Source organism: Ctenocephalides felis, unplaced genomic scaffold (assembly GCF_003426905.1).
Source record: "Ctenocephalides felis isolate EL2017-DRISC unplaced genomic scaffold, ASM342690v1 CF-g0.4_SCAFFOLD_03570, whole genome shotgun sequence".
Taxonomy (NCBI): domain Eukaryota; kingdom Metazoa; phylum Arthropoda; class Insecta; order Siphonaptera; family Pulicidae; genus Ctenocephalides; species Ctenocephalides felis.
In genome coordinates this window covers 26,592,520-26,619,701 of record NW_020539724.1, presented here as the reverse complement: position 1 = coordinate 26,619,701, position 27,182 = coordinate 26,592,520, and the positions used below count along the sequence as shown (strand labels likewise).

The 27,182-nt window shown below is 28.3% G+C and overlaps 1 protein-coding gene across 2 annotated transcripts in view; it reads left to right on the top strand.

Annotated features, from left to right (window-relative positions):
- The first annotated feature begins 13,885 nt into the window (after window positions 1–13,885).
- Window positions 13,886–27,182, top strand: part of LOC113382964 (CUE domain-containing protein 1-like) — an 18,095-nt gene continuing 4,798 nt past the window's right edge. Inside the window, exons 1-4 of one of the 2 annotated variants that reach the window (XM_026621221.1) lie at window positions 13,886–14,252; window positions 17,336–17,432; window positions 18,970–19,195; window positions 19,357–19,619. In XM_026621221.1, coding sequence (XP_026477006.1) covers window positions 13,951–14,252; window positions 17,336–17,432; window positions 18,970–19,195; window positions 19,357–19,505 — 774 coding nt within the window. In that variant the 5' untranslated portion in view covers window positions 13,886–13,950 and the 3' untranslated portion in view covers window positions 19,506–19,619. Of the gene's footprint in view, window positions 14,253–17,335; window positions 17,433–18,969; window positions 19,196–19,356; window positions 19,620–27,182 lie in introns of those variants that run through there. The other variant, XM_026621222.1, reaches the window with a different exon arrangement.

Sequence of the window (27,182 nt, the reverse complement as noted above, 5' to 3'; positions counted from 1 at the left end):
AGGGTAATACGTAATAGTCAAAAACTTAAACGATCTGAAGTTTCACTCAAAATGTTGACTCAGTAGAGTCAATCTTAATATTTGTCAATGCGAAATCTCAAAATTCAGTCATAAAATTCTATAGAAGTCTAATAATTTGGTAGACGTGTCAAACAAATTTGGTAGAAGTGGAGAAACTAGGGACTATTTCTAACAGAGGTAGTAGTAACAGTGATAGACATTTTTCAGTAGGACTTTTGAATGGAACAAACCTACGTCTACAGAAAAAAATATTGTATTTTATGAAGAAAGATATAGTTTTGTGTCATTTTATAACTATGGTCTCATAAAATTGCCAATATATCTAGGTATATCTGGTTGCTCCGATCTCCGCCAAAGCTACGGATTTGCTTTTGGTTGCGAGAAGTATAAATTTTTATCATTTTATTATGGATACGTATAAAAATCTTCAACCCGGGTGCTAACGATTCTTTTGCACTGAATCATATAATATGCGATGTCTTGCGAAATCGAAAATATTGCTTATGTTAAATAATATTAATGTAATATATTACATCTCTATTTTGTATCTGCCTAAGAGTCTGTGTTTGAGGCTAGTAATCTGCTGTAATGTTACAATATAACTGTTTTTGACTTTGCTACAATATGGCTCTGCTATTTTGTACTAGAAGACAAGGGGCCGCACAAGAACCTCCCGGAGGCCGCATGCGTTTTTTGTTCCAGTTTAACTGTAAACAAAATTAATGTCTTTAAGCATGCTAATGTTTGTGCTGTAATGTAGATTTTTTACGAAAATTTGAACGTTCTTTTACTTTTTTCTTGAAATAAATGCGTATTTCTGTCTTTCAAAATCTTTAAAAGGTAGTTATATATTTTCTAAGTTGTTATTTATTCGCAAGGAACTAATAAGTTTCAGGCTATATTGTTTTTGGGTTTCTTTATCCAGTAACTCAAGTAACGGCTTCATATCTCCTACTTCGTGGATAAATATTAAGCCGGCTTAAGGTAGGCTGACGGTTCACTGATCAACCAAGTGGCTCGCTAATGAGCTCTAGTAAACAATCTGAGTGGATAATTGTGAATCATAAAAAACATAAAAATAGTGTTTTAACAGATGATGTGACACCCAAAAAAGCAACACAACCCAAATGCTGGTTAAATCCAATAACAACACGCAACTATTATGACGAGCAGCAATGTTTTTCAAAACAAAAGCCGTGAAACCATCGAGCCCACTACCGATTTTTATACATGAAGCAAAAGACATCAAACCTTTAATGTAATTACTTGATAGTAATGTTAAAGATTTATACACATTGAGAGTAATTTCAAATGAACAGGTAAAAATCAACTCAAAAGATGCGCATACGTACAATACTATAGCAAAACTACTAAAGAAAAGAGGTACTCAGATGCATTCGTATCAAGAAAAAAATAAACGCTTCTTCAAAATAGTTCTCAAAAATTTACACCACAGTACAGACGTGGATCTACTTAAACAAGAAATTGAATTCCATGCACATAAAGTGTTAAGAATTACGAACATCAGAAGCAGATTGACAAAGTATCCGTTAAACCTATTTCTAGTAGAATTGAAACAAAATACAAACAATAAAAACATATATAATTTGGAATACTTGTATAGAACTAAAGTTGTAATTAAACCTAAAAGAGAAATAGTACAATGCTTACGTTGTCAACAATACGGACATACAAAAAAAGAGTGCGCGTAAGGATCACACGCGATTGAAGTAAAACTTATTTGCAATTATATTGTAGCAAATTTAAGTTGAGTAAAAATAAATACATCATATAAAAATTTTGAATAATGTTTATTAGTAATATGGTAACACTCGTGATGCATTTATTAGTGTCGTCAATCATTATACACATTTATATAATGATAAATTATAAATTATATATTTATGATTACATTAAAAATATGTATAATATTTACAAACAATAATGTAATCAAAGTCGTACTTGAAATATGACATGATCGTTTTAAAGTAATTGCTGATTAATAAATTCTATAATATTCATTCACACAGTGGATTATGTTAAACAACGCCAAAACAAATATTGTTTATAAAATTAACATACATTCATTTACTGTTTGTATTTTTTTACTTTTTCGCTGACGATATAATCTCATTCCTTGAACAGCTGTAATATCCGTCTTGCCTAACAAATTGAAGCCATACTTTTATATTTGTTTTATTTATCAAGCCCTGCACATAGCTTGATCTATGAATCATTTGCTTTTTTATGTGAACGTTAATGCAATGATCATCATCAATATTACGAGGTAATAAATTAACCATATTATTAATGTCAACAGGCACATTTATAATTTGGCCAAACATTCCAAATTGTCCATTTGCATGTCGCAATCGTCTAATTTGCATGAAACACAACTTAGGTGAAATTAACCTTTCAGATACAGTATCTAGTTTAGGTAGATAATTTGGTATAGGTGGAAATACAAACCCGTTAAACTTACACGAAGTGGGAATTTTACCCGAATTTAATATCTTTCGACAAGTTTGACATCCAACCTGATTATTTAAATCAATATTTAAAAAACATTATTAAGAATTTGTTTTTGAGCATCATTTGATATTTCTAAGTCACTTTGAAGCCAAAGTCGATCACACACAAAACATACATAGCCAAAGCTATCATTTTTTACGCAGCGCAGATTTTTTCTTAGTTTCATTATTCATTTGCGATCATTTGCATTACAATTAATTATGGGGGACGGGATAAAATATTCTTCCGATCCTGACATTTTTATTAACTCACGAATTATACTGCTAACCCATGTCGCGCCTAAAGAAGTTTTACTTCAAAAAATGTTTAGAGACTACGAGCTAAATACAAAACTCAAGTGAAAGTCGACACATTTTGTTTTGTTTTTGACATATGATTTGACATTTGATGTATTTTTTGTTTTGCTCGCAGACTAGATTGAATAATTGCGATAGCTGCGCTTACTAGCGTCGTAGTCTTCAACTTCACGTTGGCGTTTTCGTTGCATTTGTACGGATTTACATCCGTGTCGCGCCTAACGAAGTTTTTACACCCATGTCGCGCCTAATACTTCGTTTTACTTCAATAATTTTAACTTTGTAATTCAGTTTATATAATTCTCATGAATAAATATTCAACAATGTAACATTATTTATAATAATCTAACTGATATATCATATAATATTCCTCGAACATTTCGTTACGCTGCGAGAAGTTCCAGGAATTTACCTCAAGGCACGATGCCATTCACCACTATAGTTTATCTGTTGATTTTGTATACTAGAGCTGTCAAGAACCGTCATTTTCAAGAACCGGTTCCAAAGTCCAAAAAGGACCCGGTTCCGGGAGAACCGTTTCAGTTCCAACCCGGAAAAGTCCGGATCGATCCCGAAAAATTCCAGATGGCTCCGAAAAAAATCCGGCTACTTTTTTCTTATTTTTTTATTCAGTCACAAACATCCGTTTCAAGCTACGTGTTTCCCTTTTTTCTTGAAATTTTTTTTGTAACCCTTCGAATTTTTTAATATAATTATAATTAATACTTTTTTGTGTATTTCTATTTAACTTCCCGTAGGGTAAGTTATTGTAATGGGCCGAAAATAGGAATTGCACATTTTTACATTTCTCGACGTTTTGAAGGTTTCTGAACATTTTGGCATACTTCAGAAAAAATTGATGTGTGTGTGTGGTTCAAAAAACATTCGATTCCTATTGATAAGGAGATGTGCTGATTAGTTTTTGGCAAAGCCAGGTCCAGCAGTTACGGAGATAAAGAGCAAAGAGTGCAGAAAATACAAATCAAGTTTTTGAGAGAACGGAGCATCTGATTGGAATAATCTAAAAAACATTCAATTAGAAATGATTGGGAGAAGCGGTTATTAGTTTTTCGCAAAGGCAGGCCCAGCCATTTCGATGATACGGAGCTAAATGTACAAAAAATGGCAGTTTTTGAGAGAACTAAGCGTCCTATTTAATTGGTTCAAAGAACTTTCTGCTTGTCTTAACAAAATAATTGATTTTGAAAAAAAAAATTTTTTGTTTCAACTTTTTTTTTTTTTTTAATTTTTTGTATATCGAAAATAATTCAGATTTTGTTTTAAATTCTGACTATAATTCTAATATACTCTGAACAAATAATTTCTACTTGCAATTCAGTTGATATAATTCTTAAAAATATTAGACAATGTTACTAATCTATTTGAAAACATTCAGTATTCCTCGAACATTTCGTTACGGTACGGGAAGTTCCAGCAAGATGTACATTAACAGATATTTTACAGAGATTTTAACAATAAGTATACATTTTGTTAACATTCCTATGGGTTCCGTACCAATGCTTATGCGTTAGACAGCGACGCGGCGCTTACGCGCTTTATATTTTGTCCCTATGCAGTTAAAGCAGTACGATTGCTTTGAAAAAAAGTTCAGATCTTCCACAATATGTCAAAATAAAGAAAAAAAAACGTTTTTTCAAAAAAAAAAAATTAAAAAAAAAAATTTTTTTTTTTTTTTTAAATTTTTTTCAAAAAAAAGTAATTTTTTGTCCAATTTATAGTTTCTCAAAAATCTTATTTCTTCAAAGTAAATTTTTTTCAAAAATGTTAATCGTTTTTAAAAAAATAATAATTTTTGGTACGGGAAGTTCCAGCAATTTGCCTTAAGGCACGATGCCTTAATTGCCTTAAGACAGAATTCCACTTACAGCTAGTTTTTTTTTTGTATAGCGAAGGATATGTCTTTATGCATCCCAGACCGGTCTTCTGTCTGGGTATGTCGGACTCGATACCGCCCTGGTATAATACCGACTAAAACCTCCGCTTTGCCCTTGCCTCTGGTCGCCACGGAAACCGCCTTTAGGCATTACTTCGTGGGGGGAGGATCTAGAATGATATAATTTTTAACTTGTTATAATCAATGTTATAATTCATAAACACTATACTTATCTTTTAAATGGGCAAAGTCCCGTTCGCCCTTTCTCTCTCTATAGAACGCAGGTGTGTATGTGTGTGTGTGCGGATACAAACTTTCGTCGACTATTTCGGGAACACGGATGAAGCGATTTGAATAATTCAAAAAACATTCAATTTGTATTGATAAGGAGACGCGCTGATTAGTTTTTGGCGAAGGCAAGTCTAGCCGTTCCGAAGATACGGGGCAAAAAGTGCCAAAAATGGTAACTCAGTTTTTAAAAGAACGGAGCGTCCGATTTGAATAATTAAAAAAACATTTTACTTGTGTTAACAAGATGAAGAACTGATCAAATTTTCATGAAGGCAGGTCTAGCGGTTTCGGAGATCTAATAAAAAAAGTAAAAAAAAGCCATCTGGCGATCAAAAATGATCATTAGACATATGCACATCAAATTACCAGATATTTTATAGACTCTATAATATAGAGATTTTAACAATAAGTATAAATTTTGTTTACATTCCTATGAGTTCCGTTAGATATTTCGTCTCTATGCAGTTAAAGCAGTAGGATTGCTTTGAAAAAAGTTGAGAATTTCCAAAATATTTCAAAATAAATTTTTCCTCAAAAAGTCTTTTTTTCTTCAAAAAAAGTAAATTTTTGTCAAAAAATTTATAGTTTCTCAAAAATCTAATTTTTGCGAAGTAAATATTTTTCATAAATGTTAACGTTTTTACAAAAAAAAAAAAAAAATTGGTACGGGAAGATAGCAATTTGCCTTAAGGCACGATGCCATGCGCCCCACAACTTCTCGAAGAAGATGTTTATGTTTTCATAAAAAAATTCGATTCGCTAATTTTATGTTTTCTCGACGTTTCAAGCCATTCTGAATCGAATGAGTAAAAATTTGGAAAAAGTATGTGTGTGTGTGTATGTGAACTGTTTTTTGCCGTAAATCGACGTTTTCTCAAAAACGGTTCGACCGATATCAAAAATTTAAAAGTCTTTCGATATACATATTTCGATGAGGACTAGCGTTTCTTTGTAAATCGCAGAGAAGTGAAAAATTTTTCGTCCACGTTTTAGCCCGCAATTCTGAATCGATTTTGAAAATTGAAAAACCGTTCGAAATATATTGATTGGGAATCGTGCTGATTAGTTTTTGGTAGAGATCGGCCGGGCCGTTTTCTTGTAATAAGGTGTTAAAAAAAAAATTCGGCGATTTTTATTATTATTTTTTGACGGTAGATACCATAGTTTTCTATCTAGATCATACTAAAATATTACGGCCATACAATAACTCGTTTAGCTTTAAAAATTCGTCAAAGTTTGTGAAAATTAGTATGGTTTTGTTGGCATTTGTCAAAATTAGAACTTTCATCGACGTTTGCTCAAAAACGCCTGAACCGATTTCAGAAATTTAAAAACCATTTGATGTAATTCGATGAGGATTATCGCTTCTCAGTTTTGTGTGACGATCGACCGAGCCGTTTCTTTGTAATTTGGAAAAAAGTGTTAAACTTTTCGTCCACATTTAAGCTCATATATGAGCTTAAATGTGGACGAATAGTTTAACACTTTTTTCCAAATTACAAAGAAACGGCTCGGTTACTACTACCGAATCGATTTTAAAAAATCAAAAACTGTTCGAAAGATATTAGTTGGGAATGATACTGATTAGTTTTGGGTGAAAATTTACCGAGTCGTTTTCTTGTTTAACTGTTGAAAAAAAAATTTAAGCCGATTTTCATGGAACTTTTTTTGACAATATTTATCATGGTCTTATAGAAATATTACGGCCTTACGACAAGTAGTTTAATTTTAAAAATTCATATAAGTTTGAGGAAATGAGTAGTTTTTTTGACAATTGCTTAAATTAAAATTAGACGATTTACTTCGTATAACGATAGAGTCATAGAGTACTTGGTCTTAATGAGCATACTAAACAATTAAAGTCCTACAAAAAACTGGCTCAAATATAAAAATTATTGATTTTTGAAAATTTGCTTTTAAAAAATACTACGACCGGGTTGACGTGTTCGATTTTCAATAATGTGTAATAAATCCACCTCGAATACTTTTAACTACTCATGAATTAATTTATCTATCATGGATTAAGTCGATTATTTACTCAAATGGAGAAGTTTATGTAAGTTGCCTCAAGGCAAAATACCAATACCAAATAGTTTTTTTTTTTTTTGTTTCGAGTTAACCAATATTGAACAGTTATGTAATTTGCCCTGTTAAATTCATTTCGAATACAATATGAATGAATGAATGGAAACGTACTAGAGTTGTTTTGTCCTCCCTTATTACTGAGATGAATCACAAACACATCTTAAATATATGCATTCATTAGTGTGTTGCAAAATGGTTGACGGGCTAGTGCAAACAAAATATATTTTGTATAATCAATGTTATAAATTGTTATGTGTTTCGTAACATATGCAAATATTAAACCTGTAAACATTTATTGTTCTCTTTGAAAATATTTCTGTGTTTCAAAAAATGACTGAAAGTAAAGAAAAGCTAGTGCATGGCATCGTAGGAGCTCTCGATAAAATAATCCGCTAAAACTCGAAAACGGCTAAACCGATTTGGCCAGTCTTAGTCTTGAAAAATTCGTGCTAATCAGTAGGTTGTCGGAAAGTTGAGATATTATTTCAAAATCGCGTTTAAATTTTACATTTTTAATTAGAAAATTTTTGTAGAAGCGTAATTTGAATAAAACAATGGACGGTGGCTAACACGCCAAATGTCAAACGTTTTTGACAGATGATGTTCAATTACGTTTAATTGAATGTTTTACGTGAATATTATTTAATTATGATTAAATTGTAGTAAGTAGTTTTGTTTTGTAGCTTTATTTATACACAAAAACGTTATTAAACGAGCCGCAAGTGTTACTAGAAACTCGAAATATCAACTTTTTTGAAATGTTAATATGAAAATACATTTTTTGGCGTTGTAGCACTTTTTTCTCAAATCATATTTTTCTCAAACACGGTGCTCTAAAAGATCTCATTTATATAATTATATACTCATTTATAAAACATTTTCTAGGTTATTCTAGTTAAAAATGTAATTATTTTGTAAAATACCTTTAAAATTAAATAAGACATTAAAACGCTTAGAGTAAAAAGGTCTAGGTAACAAATTTTTGAAAAACAGCAAAAAAGCATATTTCTACAATGATGAAGTAGCTTGCAATTTTACTGAACGTAGTCAGATGTTTGTTCGTTTGAAATGTGTTATTTGTTGTGATATAATTGTTATGGTTTTCACAATATAGTTTATATTTGCTCAAAGTCAAATTGGACCTTTGTGCTTCGCTCTGCTCTACATATATACTTTTTATTAAGTTTACTTTAATTCATCGAATGTTACTTGAAACTTTTCAAAAAGCAGGTCAAAGAAGAAATACTTAATTCATTTTGTATCTCTCCTCGCACAAATTTGAAAATTTTGTATAAACTCAGTAGTATTATTTACAATGGTACACAAAATCCAGAATCCAAAAAGAATCTGAAAAACTTGCAACAAAATAATATAAATATAGACAAACTAATGGGGTTTATTGATTAAAGCATTAATATTTTTGATTCTCTAGAAATTGTTTAGAATTATATTAGAATATATAATTACTTAGCAAAACAACGTTTGCCGGGTCAGCTAGTCATGTTATAAAGATGTATTTGCTTTGAACACTAGCTGCTATTCTAACATTGATTTATGCATATAATCAATAATAAACATATTACGAGAATTCATTATTCGATAAAATAATAAATGCATCATTCCGTACTTTTCCATATTTGCGCGGAGCTTTAATTATATACATACAAAAGTATACATTTAAACAAATTATGCATGTATGCGTGTATTGAAATACATTCAATTCAGAGGATGCAAATTATTTGAGTTGTTGATATTTGATTTATATTATTTATTGGTTCAGTAAATCGATAGGATACAATTATAAAATTAAACGACTGCTATTTAGCCCGGTCAATTTGAGCCTAAAATAAGATAAAGGTTACTATAATTCATAATGGGCTGTAACTTGGCAAAATTGTTTAAAATACAATTATAAATGAAATCTCAAAAGTCCTCATCGATCCGATGCGAGCTAAAAAACAGGGCACAAGGTCAAAAGTCAAGAAACGACCCTCTTGCGATTTGTAGCTAAATGGTCAGTTTTATCGCAAAATTACCTGAGACAATATTGTAGAGCATAAAATTACGGCATTTTAAAAACCTATATCATATGCTATGACCATAAATAAATCACAGAGGAAGACGAGTTTTGTACGATAAATTTAGGAAATCAATATTTTAGTCATGCATAAACAAAAAAATATTTATTTATACATGTACAGATATGACTAAAAATTTTGTTTAATCATTGGCATTAAAATAAATTGAAATATTGAAAACAAATTCGTTCTAAAAATTGTAGGGTATAATTTTAAATATAAAATTTTAAAGAACAATATTTGTTTAAAGGGATAATTCAAGAGTTAACTGTGGGAATTGAGAATGATCATTTTATTTAAAGCAGTTCTACATTTACCATCACTCATAGTTTGGTGTAAATAGTAATTCAAAAAACAATAGTTATTATTTTTAACTAAATAGTAAAGATTAGTATAGGATATTAAAAAATTGTAGACGTGGGTATAGGACAACGTCTGACGGGTCATCTAGTATATATATATATATATATATATATATATATATTCATATATATTCAATAGATAAGTCCTGGATTTTTTCAATATATTGATTGTTTCTTTTCCGAACAGTAAATCCAATAATAAAAAACAATATGTTTTTTGAAGATATTTGAACGACGTTTCGGAACTAGATACGTTCCATCATCAGGTTTATTCTGTCAAATACAATGTTCTTTTATAAACTATTGATTAACATTAATTAATGATGGTCATTACAGATTATTTAGAAAAATTATAAAGGAATGGATTATGTACCAGTGTAAAGAGTAATAAAAATTAACTAAAAAGGTTTTATATATATATATATATATATATATATATATATAATATATATATATATATATATATATATATATATATAATATATATATATACTATATATATAAATATAAAAATATAAGATGGTAAAGTAGAGTGAATCAGCATCTTATCAATCATTAGACAACAATTTTGTTTATGAAAAGAAAGGTAGGTGCATTAAACCTGTGAGGTAAATACATCTGAATAATGCTCCAACTTTAAATGATATTTGTAAAAGATGATTCAAAAAGTGTATTTAATCTGTTTTATCTGAGAAGTCACGTTAGAATTATGATATAAAGTTTCACAGAGGGGATTACACAAATGGCTGTAGGCGCTCGTTTTCAAAGCGTGGGATCGAAGAAAAATTTGAAACAATTCATCACTACAAATCTGAAACAACGAAGCCGCTCAATTAATTCTGTACTTAATTTTTTGTGAAAAATTTTATATTTTGGTCAGGCGTAATCATGGTATTTTATATATTTAATATAAATATATAAGGTATTTAATATAAATTAAATGTATTTACGTGAGATAATTGATTTAAAAAGCCACTTAAATAATGGAGCAAAATTCGAATTGTTTTACTATCAGTTTTAAAAAATCACTAACTAAAGCTAAACGCAACAAAATTATAATAAGGTAATTCATTGACAGGAACGTATTTTGAATTGAATTACCCATAGGGTAAGTTATTCTAATCGTACAAAAATCGAAATTGAAAATGTATGCATATCTTTACGTTTCAAAGGTTTCTGAGCATTTTACCATACCTCAGAAAAAATGGATGCGTGTATGTGTGTTTTTCGTCGACGTTTTTAAGAGTACCGCTCAACTGGTTTGCATGATTCAAAAGGCAATCGATTCCTTCTCGGGGATGAGGGCTGACTAGTTTTTGCGAAAGTCTTTTCCGAAATTCGAAGCAAGGAATGCAGAAAATGGAAATTAAGTATTTAAGAGAAGAGATCATCCGATTTAATCAAAAAAAAAATTCAATTCGTAAAGATACGAAGACTTGGTTGGTGATTAGTTTTGGGAGAGACAGACCCAGTCGTTTCAGAGATAAGGAGCTAAAAGTGTGAAAAATGACAGTTTTTGAGAGAACTGAGCATCTAATTTGAGTGTTTCAAAAAACTTTCTGCTTGTGCTGACGAAACTTTTGTTTTTAAATTTCCAAAAAATTATATAATTATATAATTCTTATAATTGTAAGACAATGTCCTTAATATTAAATCCGATTGATTAAGTTTTGTTTACTTACGTTTCTGTAAATATATATAAATAGCGTAAGAGCCAGTGAACTATTTGACTCGCCTGTTTTCACAAAGCTAGAATTTTTTTTAATGATATTTTATTATCGGTCCATTGAAAATACTGTTCTGGCAGTCATTCCGCGGAGGCGTCATCATCCCTTCAATTTTTGAAAATGTAAAAAAAAAATTGTTTATAACCTGCTCCCACAAGGCTCAAAATTTGAGGGTGTATTCTTTTAACTGTTCAGAAAGTATATGTGAACAGCCAGCTCATTCTGGCGGTTGTAAGGGTCTGCCAGTCGAGTACATAAAGGTGCGTCCACACCTAACGAACGAACACGAACGAACATGTCGAACATGAAAATACAAAGAAGAACGAACAGGAACACGAACGAACGCGAATAATTCCAAACAAACGCCTCAAAGCAGGGCGAGGGCTTGAATCTTTTTGTTCGAGGATGTACCGTGAAACGTCATATTTATTATTTAAAGTGGCGGGAAAGAGCAAAATTATTTAAAGTCATCAAATTTACAAAATTTGTCAATAACAGCAATATCTTATAATAAACACAACATAAATTAATGCACTAATGCACATTTTAACATAAAAAAAAGCTTGTCTACATTCGTGGTAGCGTTCACACTTAACGAACGATTGCCGTTAATCGACGTTTTTTCGAAAACGGCTTGACCGTTTAAAAAATTTAAAAGCCACTCGATGTATCTCGATAAGGAATATTGTTTGTCAATTTTGTGCGACGATCGGCCAAGCCGTTTCTTTATAAATCGCAGAAAAGTAAAAAAAATTTTGTCTACGTTTTAGCCCGCAATTCTGAATCGATTATGAAAATTTAAAAACCGTTCGAAAGATATTGCTTGGGAATAGTGCTGGTTAGTTTTTGGTAAAGATTGGCCGGGCCGTTTTCTTGTAATAAAGTATTAAACTTTTTTTTTCGACAATTTTTATAATTGTTTTTTTGATGATAGATGATAGAAATTAAGCCAATTTTTATGAAACTTTTTTTGGCGATATATATCATGGTCTTATAGAACTTACTGAAATATTACGGCCTTACGACAAGTAGTTTAATTTTAAAAATTCATCGCAGTTTTTGAGACCATGAGTAGTTTATCTGGCGTCTATTTGGTATAACGATAGTGTACTTGGTCTTAAGTAGAAACTAGACCATTAAAGTCCTACGAAAACTGGTTTAATTATAAAAATTATTGATTTTTGAAAATTTGTTTTTAGAAAATACTCCGAGTTTACGTGTTTGTTCGTTTTCAATGATGTATAATAAATCCACTCTGAATACTTTTAATCACTCATATATTAACTTCCCGTAGGGTAAGTTATTGTAATGGGCCGAAAATCGGAATTGAAAATTTTTACATTTCTCGACGTTTTGAAGGTTTCTGAACGTTTTGGCATACCTCAGAAGAAATGGATGTGTGTGTGTGTGTGTATGTATGTATGGATACAAATTTCCAGTCACGTTTTCGGGCGCACGGATCAACCGATTTGAATGGTTCAAAAAACATTCGATTCCTAACAATAGGGATAAGAGCTGATTAGTTTTTGGCAAAGGCAGGTCCAGCCGTTTCGAGGATACGCAGCAAAGAGTGCAGAAAATAAAAATCAACTTTTTGAGAGAACGGAGTATCAGATTTGAATGATCTAAAAAACATTCAATTAGTAATGATTGGGAGAAGTGTTTATTAGTTTTTTGTATAGGCAGGTCTAGCCATTTTGAAGATACAGAACTAAATATGTAAAAAATGGCAGTTTTTGAGAGAACTAAGCCTCCGATTTCAATGATTCAAAGAATTTTCTGCTTGTCTTAACAAAATAATTGATTTTTGGGAAAAAAATTTTTGTTTCAATTTTTTTTTTTTTTTTTTAATTTTTTGTATATCGAAAATAATTCAGATTTTATTTTTAATTCTGACTATAGTTCTAATATACTTCAAACAAATAATTTCAACTTTGTAATTATCAGTTTATATAATTCTTATAAATATTAGACAGTGTTACAATATTTATAATAATCTATTTGAAAACATCCAGTATTCTTCGAACATTTCGTTACGGTACGGGAAGTTCCAGCAATTTGCCTTAAGGCACGATGCCACCCACCCCACTAGTTTAATTTATTTTTTATTGATTAAGTCGATTATTTACATATATCGGGAAGACTTCATGGCAAAATTTCAATGCCAGCTAGTTAAATATTGAAGTGTAGAAAGTGTTGAAGGCTATTTTTCAGGTTGAAAAAGTACTTGTAAAATTTAAGCTACTTATGTTTTATTAAGTTCAAATGAAAACACCAAAGTACAATTTGCGTCAAAACGCAAATGGGGTTTTTATTTTAACGATGTTGGCGCGCCTACAATCATATTCATTCTTTTTTTTATGTTGGCAATACAGTTTAGCTAGGATCGTGTGCTGTCAAAAGTCGTGTAAAAAGTCTGCCAGTTTGACAGTTCCCATGTGTCCAATCATGCAATATATTATTTGTATTGGATTTCGATAATTAGATTAAAATCATAACAAACATCATTTCTCATAATACTACGATTATTCTTATATATTAAACATGGTTTATAAAGTTCTTCATAAACAATTACGAATGCATGTATTTGTGTGCGATGGAAATGTGTGATAGGAAATATATTGTTTGTTAATTGATCTTGGTTAAATCAGACCTTATTAAAAAATGGCTTATACGATGCAAATTGAATTCACTCAGGCCATGTCCGATTTTAAAATAATGTTTCCAGACATGGATAATGATGTGATTGAAGCAGTTCTAAGAGCAAATCAAGGCTCTGTAGATGCAACTATAGATCAACTTCTTGCAATGAGCACAGATAATTTGAATGAAAAATTAAGGCTTGAAATTGAACAAGAGGATCCAAAACATGTGGTAGAACCTAAAAGCAAACTTGCTATTTGCAATAACTCTGGAGCGAGTCCTAAAATCAAAAGTACTGTTCCAAATGTATCTTCCTCAATTGTGTATGTATTTTTTTCATTAATTAATATCAATAATTGTATAAGTTTGTACCTCATAAAGATAATTATCATATGATATAAATATATTCTCGCATTTGCAAATTTTAATACATTAGAACCTCGATTATCCGGACCTCAGTTATACGGATTTGCGATTATCCGGACTACCAACTGCGACAGAGTTATATGTATGTAAATGCCTACAATTCGAATTTTTGCACGATTTATGCAGTTTAGTATATGTATGTAATATAATCTAAGAAAATATATATGTACATACATAAGGAAATGTTAATTTCTTATTAAACATTAATATTTGTTGATATCTATGTATGTATTTGTTATTTTTGATAAATTCACATCATTATTCTTCATACATTGGATTATGCGAATACCTATAAACAACAATTAGTCCAGTTAATCGAGGTTATACTCTACATGTAACTTTCTTATAACACTGTGGTTATGTTCCAATTTATAATGGGATAATGGACCAGTACAAAAAGAAGCATTACATTCTAAATATTTAAAAATATATACTACTTATTACAATTTTACAACAAATATTATTAAATTTATTAAATTAAAAGCCTACTTGCTACCTGCAATAACTCTGGAGCATGTCCCAAAATCAAAAGTTCTGATTTTAAATGCTTTTACCTCAATTGTGTATATATGTGTTTTTATTAATCAACACAATCAATAGTATAAATTCTGTGCTTTAATATGATGATAATAATTCAATGACATAGTGTATTTCTGCATTTGCAAATTTTAATACAGATAACTGCCGTATAACACTGTAATTAAGTTCCAAAAAAATACCATGTTATACAACGCCAGCACAAAAAGAAGAGTTGCATTTTAAATATTTTTAAAAAACATACTACTTATAATTATACAACAATTATTATTAAAATTATTATAATAAATAAATATAATAAATAAAATAATAAATATTGATAAATTTATTACATTTTCTTAAGAAGTAATAAATATTAAATGAATTATATGATATTTTTCCATAATAATTAACAAGCAAGTGCTATCCAATGCGATTATATCCTTTGCTCATTTGCAAATTTTTGTACCACTTTCATTTCCATTTTTGTAATTAGTATTTTCGAAAGATATTTTTTATTTCTTTCTGTACTACCTTCATTTCCATTTCTGTAATCAGTATTTTCGAAAGATATTTATTTATTTCTTAATTGATTACAAAGCATATGCAAAGTTATCTTTATTCAAATTTTGTGCTCAAATTATTTGAATAATTTTTGTTTAAGAAATATGACTACCTGTTTGGTTAAGTTTAGATCTTTTTCTGAATAAAGTTTATGAGCTTGAATAACAAATTTTGAATGAGTTATTTTTCACAGGAGATTCATCACATTTATAGAGCTATTGTACGACTAGATAAAGTTTGCTTTTCATAAGTTTTACTATATTTTTTATTTTATTAGGGTTTTTCTCAATTCTCAAACCCTGTTATAGTCAACTTGTGCTTTAAAAGTACCATGTTATATAAGAGAAGGTCTCGATTCTCAACTCTGTTATAGCAAATCGGTGTTATAAAAACACCATGTTATGCGGGAGTTCACAAAATTTAAGAATCGAATTCAGTATATATATATATATATATATATATATATATATATGTTTAATTTAAATTAAAAAGTCGGGCGTTAAATCAATAAAAATAGTATGAGAGTTTTTAGAAATTTATCTATTTAAAATTCATACGTTTCGGCTAGCATCTTAGCCTTCATTCAGTGGTAATCAATTTAAAATTTTGTATCCTAATATAACATATTAAACCATTATTAATCCATGGTAGAGTATGTGCACATTGATAAAATATATATTTTTTAACATCAAAGATGGTAAAACACAAATAAACATGATAACTTAACAAGTTGTCAAAACTATGTATTTAGTAGTATTTACTGTTCGGAGTTTAAGATAGAAAATTGATTTTATATTTTCAGGGCCGTATTGTCGAAGCGTTTATGACTCGTTTGTTTATGACGTTTGTGGTATGAGTGGTAAATTATGTATGTAAAACCTGAGTAAACGTCTTCATCAACATAAAAATAACTCAAAAAATCCCAAACAATTCAAGACGATGTTAACCGAGAATATTAATAATTTAAACCATAATATAGATTTTTTCAACCAAAAATTTTACATTTTGTAATTGTAATTAAAAGAAGATTTGCTGTGGGTTTATTTTTGCAATTGCATAACGACAGAGTCATAAACAAACGAAACAAACACGTGGTTCCTAGCGTGTCAAAATCCAAGACAATTCAAAACTGTACTTGCAGACCATATTTATACTTTAAAACACAATATGGACTTTTCTAACCCGACTGTACTACAATTCGAACAAAATTTATTTAAACGAAAAATTATAGAAGGATCTTTTTCAACTATTTATAACAATAAGACAATAAATAAACGGAATGAACTTAACACGCTGTGCGACACAAATCTCTTTTATTTAGATAACATTTCCAAATTTCTTACAAAACAATAAAAGCGTCGCACAAAGGATTCGCAATTCGTTCCACACATGTGTAGAATCTTGGTAAAAATATTTTTTAAAAAATGTCTTTCTCCATTATATCTTCAACCAGTCTACGAATAACACACTATCCATTTGTGATTTTTTAAAATTAGTATTTTGTGAAAATATTGTGTAATTTCAAGTTTAATGTTTATAATACATAGTGTAGTGCATTACCATATCCTGGTACCATGTATTATTAAAATTTTCCAATTTAACACTAAGATTAACTAATTGTAAGTACTATTTACTATTTTATTTTTTCTTTTCACTCGAATTCAATTGTTTTAGTTTTTAATTTTATTTTTAGTTTCCACTGAATGAAGGCTAGGCGAAACGTATGGATTTAAAATAAATTTTTGAAAGAAATTCATGTTTTTTATTGATGTTATGCCCGATTATTAGACTTTGTTAATATATATATATATATATATATATATAATATAAAATATATATATTACAGTACTTGGTAACTTTTCATGTCGTTTTAGTCATTGCAATATATGATTTGTTATAGACATTCTGCTCCTCCTTTAAAGCAATTGAAAAACTGGAAGCCTCCCATCCTGGGTCCATTGCCAAGTGGATTTTTGAAATTACCACCTTCAGTAGATGTGAGTGACATGTTTCAAATTATTATCTTTATATTATATAGCTTAAACAATATATGTATTATTGTTTTACGAGAAGAACTATGTGCATAATAATATGTTTGATTTTTTCTAAGAAGTTTCAAAGTATATGAACTTATTCTACAACTAAACAGGGCATATACAACCATTTTTTATTATTATTATATTAAACAAAAAAAAATATATATATTAAACAAAAAGATACAAATAGAAGAGATTTTTTTCAACATCATACTTGAAATTGCCTTTGCACTATTAATACCATAATTTTTGTAATAGAAATAATACATAGATATGTTTCATTTATATTAGCTCTATAGACTGAATCACAGACTTTCTTTTGCAATAATTCACTCTATTGCCCAAAACAAACTGAACAAATGTATTTTATTTCACATACTTGTAATAACAACTTAACTATCATTTTTATAGAAAGCTATATAATGATTTTTTTTAATTACTTAAGGATGATAATATATGAATATTGGGTACATTTGTCTATTTTTATGTACCACAATTGAGTTCAAAACTATTCTCAAGTTCAATATAAACATTGTATACTCCATTTTTTGGCAAAATTGTAATAATATATATGTTGGGCACAGCGCAGCGTGATCACAAGAGATTGTGATAACTTTAGTAAGTGATTTTGAAATAAATGTTTATAGTCCATTGAAAGAAGAAATTCATATTTTTTTAATTTGACCTCAATATTTTTTTTTCTAAAGTACTTTTGTACTTTTATATATATACCGAAAATTGTTCGATTTTATGATTTCTTCCAATAATATTAATAAAATATCCGATTAAATATATTCTAAGATTGCTATTTAAGTTATTAATTTTTGAAAATTTTCAAAGGTTAATTAATAAAAGAAACAATGGGTCTATGTGGTAAATCTGCACTTTTTGGAATGCCATACAATCCCCAATTGGATGGAAAATCTCCAATTGATTATGAGTTTAAGATCGGGCAGTCATATATACAACCAGGAAAAGTTATTGCAAATTGATTAAATTATTGATTTGGTATAATCTACATTTTATAATTTATTAAATATATGAGTTAAAATTATATTGGTTACATATTCTAAATTAAAAATAAATATTTTGGGTGTAAAATCGCCGGTTAGCATCAATGGTGATATGAATATAGGTCAAAAGACATAATTTTACTTTTAAACACTTTTATTTAAATTACAAACAAATAATGCAAATTTAAATACACATCATACTTTATACTTTATAACATTACACTACTGTAAATTCTTCATTACTTATAAAAAAATGTTTTAATTTTACACCGTATATTAATTTTAAAAATATATATTTTTTATTTTATGTTATAAACATTTTAACCAAGTTTTTGAAGAAACAGATATAATATTCTAATCAGAGTTAGGAGTAAGTTTTTAATTATTTTTTTAAAACACAAAATTATAGCATACTTATATTTTACACCAGATAATGCTTATATAAGGTGTGCTATAATTATGTTAATGTTTTTTTCTATATTTAGAATGCTTTGGCTTGTGACACTGATCTGGAAGACGAAAGAATTGCAATGTACTTGCAAAATGAAGAATTTATGGCAGAACTGAGATGGAACCAGGATTTTCTAACTGCTCTGGATAGTGATCAACCAATAACTGAAAGCAATGTAGCTGCAGCAAACCGTGCCAATAAAAAATCTGCAAACATTGATGAAGATCAATTTAGGGAAAGAATAAAGCATATGGGAAAATGTGAGTGATTACTATAGCAGAATATTCATTTTATCTGTTTTTTTTTTTTTTTTTTTTTTAATTCATGCATTTCTCATTTTATACCCTTTAATTTAATTTTTAAGTAAATTATTAGGTGGTACTTGCAATATAATTAAATTAATATGATAAATACCTTTTAGTATCACGTAAAAAATTTGCCCAGTTGGCCAAGGTATTTCATTGGCAAGGCAACAAAAAAGGTGGAGGGGCTCGCCATGGGCCTGTTACAGATAGTTTATTACTTCAGGAAGAGCACAGTGACGATGAGGAACTTAAACGAGCAAAATAACTATAACAAGACAGGTATTATGAATATAATTATTGATCCAGAAAAGAAAAAATATTTTTCTTTATTTTCACAAGTTTTATGAACATGTGACCCATTTACAAGGGCATTTGTATGAAAGACTGTTATAAGGAAGTAGCATCATTATTATCTTTGAAATGTTGTTTATTTTATTAATGATTTTTAGTTTATTTAACGATTTAAACATTTTTAAAAAACGTTTATGTAATTCTATGTTGTTCAAATTTTTGAACTTTGAAAATTGAAATGTAAATATGATACTATTTAATGATGTGATCCATCACATACTCAATGTAGTTTAGAGATGATAGTAAAGAATAGAAAATATTGATATAATGCATCAACTATCAAAATGATAAGATATCGAACATTTATTAGAATATTTCATATCATACTTACCCAATAATGCTTTTGAAATATGCATAATAGTAGGAAAGTGAGTGAATTAAAACTAATCTTTCGATTAGCTTAAGGCAGTAATTTCTTGGAGGCAGTAATTTTTTGGAACATAAGCCTTATTAAATTAATGATAGTTGCAATAATTTGAACAAAATATTACCAATGGTTCTTTTGAATGCAGTTTGAAATCGTTTTTTATAATTATTCAATGGCTCTAAATAAAAAATAAAAGATTGATCAATTCGAATACTTAAACAAATAAAATTGCGAGATAGTAAAATTTTTTTTCTAAGTTATTATAGTGGTTTTTAAATAATTCGAGAACCGTGATTCCAAAAAAGTAATAGAACTTCGCTAATAGCTCTAGTTTTTGCGCGATGATCAGCCAAACCGTTTCTTTGCAAATAGCAGAAAAGTGAAAAATTTTACGCCCACGTTATAGGCCGCAGTTCTGAATCGATTTTGAAAATTCAAAAACCCTTCGAAAGATATTGGTTGGGAATCGTGCTGATGATTTTTTGGTAGAGATCGGCCGGGCCGTTTTCTTGTTATAAATTGTTAAAAAAAAAATTTCGACGATTTTTATTATTATTTTTTAACGGCCCTACGACAACTCGTTTAACTTTAAAAATTCGTCAAAGTTTGCAAAAATTAGTATTGTTTTTTTGGAATTTGTCAAAATTTATACTTTTCATCAACATTTGCTCAAAAACGCCTGAACCGATTTCAGAATTTTAAAAGCCATATGATGTATCTCGATGAGGATTATCGTTTCTCAGTTTTGCAGAATAGAACAGTTTTATTTCGTTCACTTTCTTACTATTTCTAAAAATCATCATATGTTTGTTAATATACTATAATTTATCTTAATTGATCTATAATGTAAATGAACGAATACAATTTTTTTTTTTTATCATAATGTGATAAAATACTCAAAAATTAATATGAATTAAAATTTTTGCTATGTATCTATTATATAATTCTCATATACATGTTAAAAAATTTATATGATGTGCTTCACTTAAAGGCTGAGAAAATTATAATAGTTTGGTAATAATTACTTACCTCTTCATTTTTTATACAGTGATATGGAATTTTATTTTCTTGTTTTTTCTTAGAACATATTTCTCTAAAGTATCCTAAAATTATTTTATTAATCTCTTGTTTTTTAGCTAATAGAAATATCTTGAAAAAACGTTGACTGTTGCCTTTTTTATAAAAATTTTCCATTTTAGTTAGTACCATTATACTATTTATTTATTTATTTATGAATATAAAATTTACAAGCTTAAATTAACAGTTTTTCAAAATAACTACAATAACAAACTTTTATAAATTTTATGTCTTGATATTATGAGGATAATACAAAGCTTGATAATACTTTAGTCTTGACGTACTTAGCTGGAGCCGAAAGTAAATTATATTAATAAAACATAACAAATAAATATTAAAAAGTTAAGGACGAGATAGTAACAAAATTTAGTATATTGAAGTCAAAATTTACACATTCAGTGATATCATAATAATAGCTAATTACTTTTAGTAATTAAGTGGTGATAGCTTTGGAGTTTATCATTACTTTGTTGATGCATTTGAAACAGTAGTAATTAAATTAAAATAATTTGTAAGTTTAAAAGTTAGTCCTCTAGTCTTCTAATAGTTTTTTTAGTCTTATTGCGAATCAAAAATGGGATGCAAATTATAGTACGGAGTGTTATTTTTTAATTATAAAAGGAACAGTAAGAATTTTATATCACCAAAAAATAAATAACTACAAGTTTACAGTGGGTTTTAAGAGTGAACATGATTCTTAGCTCTTATTTTGAAAGAATGATTTCTTATTCTAATTGACTACTTATGCAATTATAATGAAATGTTTTAGAAATGATGAATACAATAAGCTAAATGCGAGTAATAGTTGCAATAATGAATTAAAAAAGACAGTTCATACTAACTAAGGCTCTGGTGAATTTAGTTATTAGTGATGCATATATATGCAATATTGATATTCCAAATTAAAATTTTATGATATTGTATTCATTACAATTTTGAAACAACAGGAAATTAGAAGAGAACATCATTCTATTAACTATTTGGCATTACTGACGTTTTGTTGCTTTTAGATCTGAGATCATTTTTGTTAAACTAGTTCAAATAGCAACCATTGTTCTGTTTTTTTCCATATACTTTCTTAAAATATTTTAAGAATTTAATTCAATAATTAAACTTGTATCATATGCGGAAAGAATAAGATTGAAATGATTAGTACGTGTTGGAATAATATTAATAAAAGTTCAAAATAGTAACCGACCAATGATAGAGCCTTGACTAACTCATTGTTTTGATGGTCTAAGAAAGTTTTTATACGGTTTTTAATTTCCAAAAATGCTTTAGTTGAACAAAACAGGTATTTTTAACTTAATTTGTTTTTGGGTGGCCCATACAATGCTCTATAATATAGTTAAGAATATATATCAATGTAACAATATAATTACATGTATATATAAATAATTAAAGCATTAATAGAATTAATAAGATCACTCAATATTAGCTTTTAGCGAGTGTAAGCATTTAGTAAACTAATAGTGGCATATATGACCATTGTTATTTTGCATAATTGTCAATCAGGCAAAGTAAAAAATAGAACTATCATGTGCAAACTTTTTTAACCAAAATACTTCTGTTAACTTAATTTATTAAATTATTTTCTGAATTTGTTAGAATCGTCATTCAATTACTAAAAAATATTTATTTAGCCATATCATTAATAATAAATATAGGCATGATGTAATTGTTGCTATTTCTTGGTACATATACTTTAAACTTACTTTGGACTCTGCCATTGCAATCTTAGTTTATGGAAAATATTCTTATTTAAAATGTAGAAAATTTTATTAAAGCAACTTAACAACTGTAAATCAATATGTAATTTGTATAAGACAATTTCAAAATGTTTTAATTGTACATTTTACTGTAAATGTCCTATGATATATATTATGAGTATATGATCATATGATTAGTTATTTTTGTTAGTAGATAGTGCCAGAGATTATACAATTATTTCTATTAAATGTTCAATACTGAACATATGAACATATGTTAAAACAGAACAAAATGTTGCATAAATATTCTCAATCATAATGTCTTACTTAAGATTTCTGGATATCGTTTTGTTAACTGCAAATCGCTTTGAATCCATTGATGGATGGATACAATTTTTTTTTCTAGTAACATTTGTTTTATTTTAGTTAATACATTTGAATCTCTTAGTGTGTACACTACACATTAATATATTGTCTTTAGCAATAATATAAAATATTTAAAATATATTATTAACTTCCCGTAGGGTAAGTTATTGTAATGGGCCGAAAATCGGAATTGAAAATTTTAACATTTCTCGACGTTTTGAAGGTTTTTGAACGTTTTGGCATACCTCAGAAAAAATGGATGTGTGTGTGTGTGTGTGTGTGTGTGTGTGTGTGTGTGTGTGTATGTATGTATGGATACAAATTTCCAGTCACGTTTTAGGGCGCACGGATCAACCGATTTGAATGGTTCAAAAAACATTCGATTCCTATTGATAGGGAAAAGAGCTGATTAGTTTTTGGCAAAGGCAGGTCCAGCCGTTTCGGAGATACGGAGCAAAGAGTGCAGAAAATAGAAATCGAATTTTTGAGAGAACGGAGTATCTGATTTGAATGATCTAAAAAGCATTCAATTAGTAATGATTGGGAGAAGTGCTTATTAGTTTTTGGCAAAGGCAGGCCCAGCCATTTCGAAGATATGGAGCTAAATATGTAAAAAATGGCAGTTTTTGAGAGAACTAAGCGTCCGATTTAAATGATTCAAAGAACTTTCTGCTTGTCTTAACAAAATAATTGATTTTGGAAAAAAAAATTTTGTTCAATTTTTTTTTTTTTTTTTTTTTTTTTTTTTTTTTAGTTTTATCAAAAATATTTCAGATTTTATTTTTAATTCTGGCTATAGTTCTAATATACTTTACAAATATTTTCAACTCTGCAATTCAGTTTATATAATTCTCATAAATATTAGACAATGTTACAATATTTATAATAATCTATTTGAAAACATTCAGTATTCCTCGAACATTTCGGTACGGGAAGTTCCAGCAATTTGCCTTAAGGCACGATGCCATAAATGCCTCAAGACAGAATTCCACTTACAGCTAGTTTTATATTTATGTTATAAAATTAATATATAATCAAAAAATGTTTATCAGCACATTAATGTAATTGTATAGTAGAGAATTAAATATTTCATTTTATTATTTATAGCTATAATTAATGTTGACTGTAATTTGCTTTAATATTTATATGTGATATATAATTAATAGCCTGAAATAAATTTATGACTTATATTGTAAGTTTGCTTTTGAATTACATTTAATGTATTATTCTTAATTATTCATTGATTGTCATTGTAAAATTAGTCACACACAAAATTCCAAAATATCAAACTATAGTTTAATACCACTATAGTGGTGCATGGCTTCGTTTAATTGTTTTCAAATAGATTGTTATAAATACTGCAACTTTCAAGTTAAAATTATTTATTCAAAGTATGTAATTGAGCTTTAATTTTTAGAATTCTAATTTTAACGAATTTTTGAATTTCAAACTTTAAAATTTTGGCTAGAATTAAAAAATCCGATCATTTTCAATATCAATTTTTTTTTGGAATTTCGAAAAAACTAATTGTTTCTTCCGACTGTCGTCTTAAGCAAAATGTTTTGTCAACTAGTGGGACGCATGGCATCGTGCCTTAAGGGAAATTGCTAGAACTTCCCGTACCAAAAATTATTTTTATTTTAAAAAATTAACATTTTTGATAAAAATTTCTTTGAAAAAATTAGATTTTTGAGAAACTAAATTTTTGACCATTTTTTTTTTTTAAGGACGTTTTGAAAAAAATGTTTTCTTTATTTAGAAATATTTTGGAAATTATGAACTTTTTTTTTCAAAGCAATCGTACTGCATAGACAAAATATCGAAGCGCGTAAGCGCCGCGTCGCTGTCTAACGGATAAACATTGGTACGGAACCCATGACAATGTAAAAAAAAAATGTTTATTGTTAAAATCTCTATGAAATATCTGATAATTTGATGTGCATATGTCTAATGATTATTTTTGACCTCCAAATGACTTTTTTACTTTTTTCACTAGATCTCCTAAACCGCTTGACCTGCCTTCTTGAAAATTTTATCAATTCTTCATCTTGTCAATACAAGTAAAATGTTTTTTGAGTTATTAAAATCGGACGCTCCGTTCTCTTAAAAACTGAGTTACGGTTTGCGGCACTTTTTGCCCCGTATCTTCGAAACGGCTAAACCTGCTTATGCAAAAAACTAATCAGCGCGTCTCCTTATCAACAGCAATTGACTGTTTTTTGAATTATTTAAATCGGTTTATCCGTGTTCCCGAAATTTGTATCCGCACACACACACATACATCCATTTTTTCTACGGTATGCCAAAATGTTCAGAAACCTGTGAAACATAAAGATACATAAAAATTTTCATTTTAGATTTTTTCTGATTTCTATAACTTACCCTACGGAAAGTTAAAAATTAAGTTCAGCACATCTCGCATTCAAGACGAATCGAATGGAATTTTAATTAATGAAAACGTACGCTTTGTACTTTCAAAGACTAAATTAGCATTTTAGCACTTTTTGCCTAATGTCTTCGAAACGGCTGGACCTGCCTTTGCCAAAAACTAATCAGCATATCTCCTTATCAACGGGAATTGAATGTTATTTGAATAATTCAAATCGGTTGATCAGTGTGCCCCAAAACGTCGATAAAAAATTGTATCTGCTAGATACAACCATCTATTTTTTCTGAGGTATGCCAAAATGTTCAGAAATCTTTAAAACGATTCTTTATTATTACAATAACTTTCTTTAATAATTTCATATACAGGGAAGTTAATAATTTCTTATACATATTAGAAATGAGAACAAAACACGAAGTACAAAATACATTTTCAAATATGTATAATATCACAAACTTTATCACATTTTATTACAACAATTAAAATTAGTAGAGAAGTGTTTATGAATGCAATAATTATTTTACATAATAAAAAGTATTATAATTTTATAATTATAAGTAACTAAACAAAGTACTTACAATGGAATGACAAATTTACAAGAAATGATTAATATTAATTATAGAATGACAAACAATAAAAACTATACAAAAATAGTGTAGAATGGTAAATTTATAAAGACTGACTAATAATAATTACTTAACGACTAACAATATTATATTAAAAAAAATAAAAACTAAGAAGATTAAAGCGTAGGAGTACTGACAATGGAATAACAAAATTAGAAGGAATGACAAATAATGCAAAAATTCAAAAAGTTAAAAGAACAAATAACTTGTTAAAAAAAGCTTGCCAAATATTTCACAAACAAGAAATTGTAAGAACATAAAATGTATATATTGACATCAAAATTGAGAGAAAACAAAATTCCTAGGATTAAAATTCATTTACGAGACCTTTTTCTATATTAACTCTGCATTTAGTATAGTTATTTTGCTATCTAATCAATCATTAATAAAGTTGCTTTTAACAAAATCTTTGAATAGTTTCTATATGAGTGCTTTTTAAACATTACATTCAACCATGTTATGATCATGATGAAAACATTATCATCAAAATTGCCATAATAGATGAAAAAGTATCAACATTGTGTTTACAATGAACAGAATAGAGTTTTATGCACATGCAATTGTTCATGAATCAAAAGAAAAAAGGAACGTTTTTGATTTCCAAAGTCAAGTAAATATATCCTGAATTTAAACACTATATTGGGATGCTGCTCAAGTTATTTAGAGAAGAATATTATAAAACTAACCCTCAATGGAACAACATTGAAATATTAAGCATGATATAGATCGCTTTATAAGTCTTCACATTTGTTTATGCAATAAATAATCTTATTAAATACAACATTAAACTTATATCAACCATTTTCATCAAACAAAAATAAAAGTATGAATACCACCAAGATGCGAAGTAAAAATCTATGATTTAATAGTGTCAATGAAAGAGTGGCATATTCAATGCAGTCCATAAAAGAATAAAAAATAAAAGAATATAAAATAAAATAAATAAAAATAACTTAAATTATAAACAATACAACAACATAAAAGAACAATAAATTAAGATGAATAAAAAAAACTAAAAAAAAATCTGCCTTTAGTTGCTTTCAACAATTTATTAAATCAA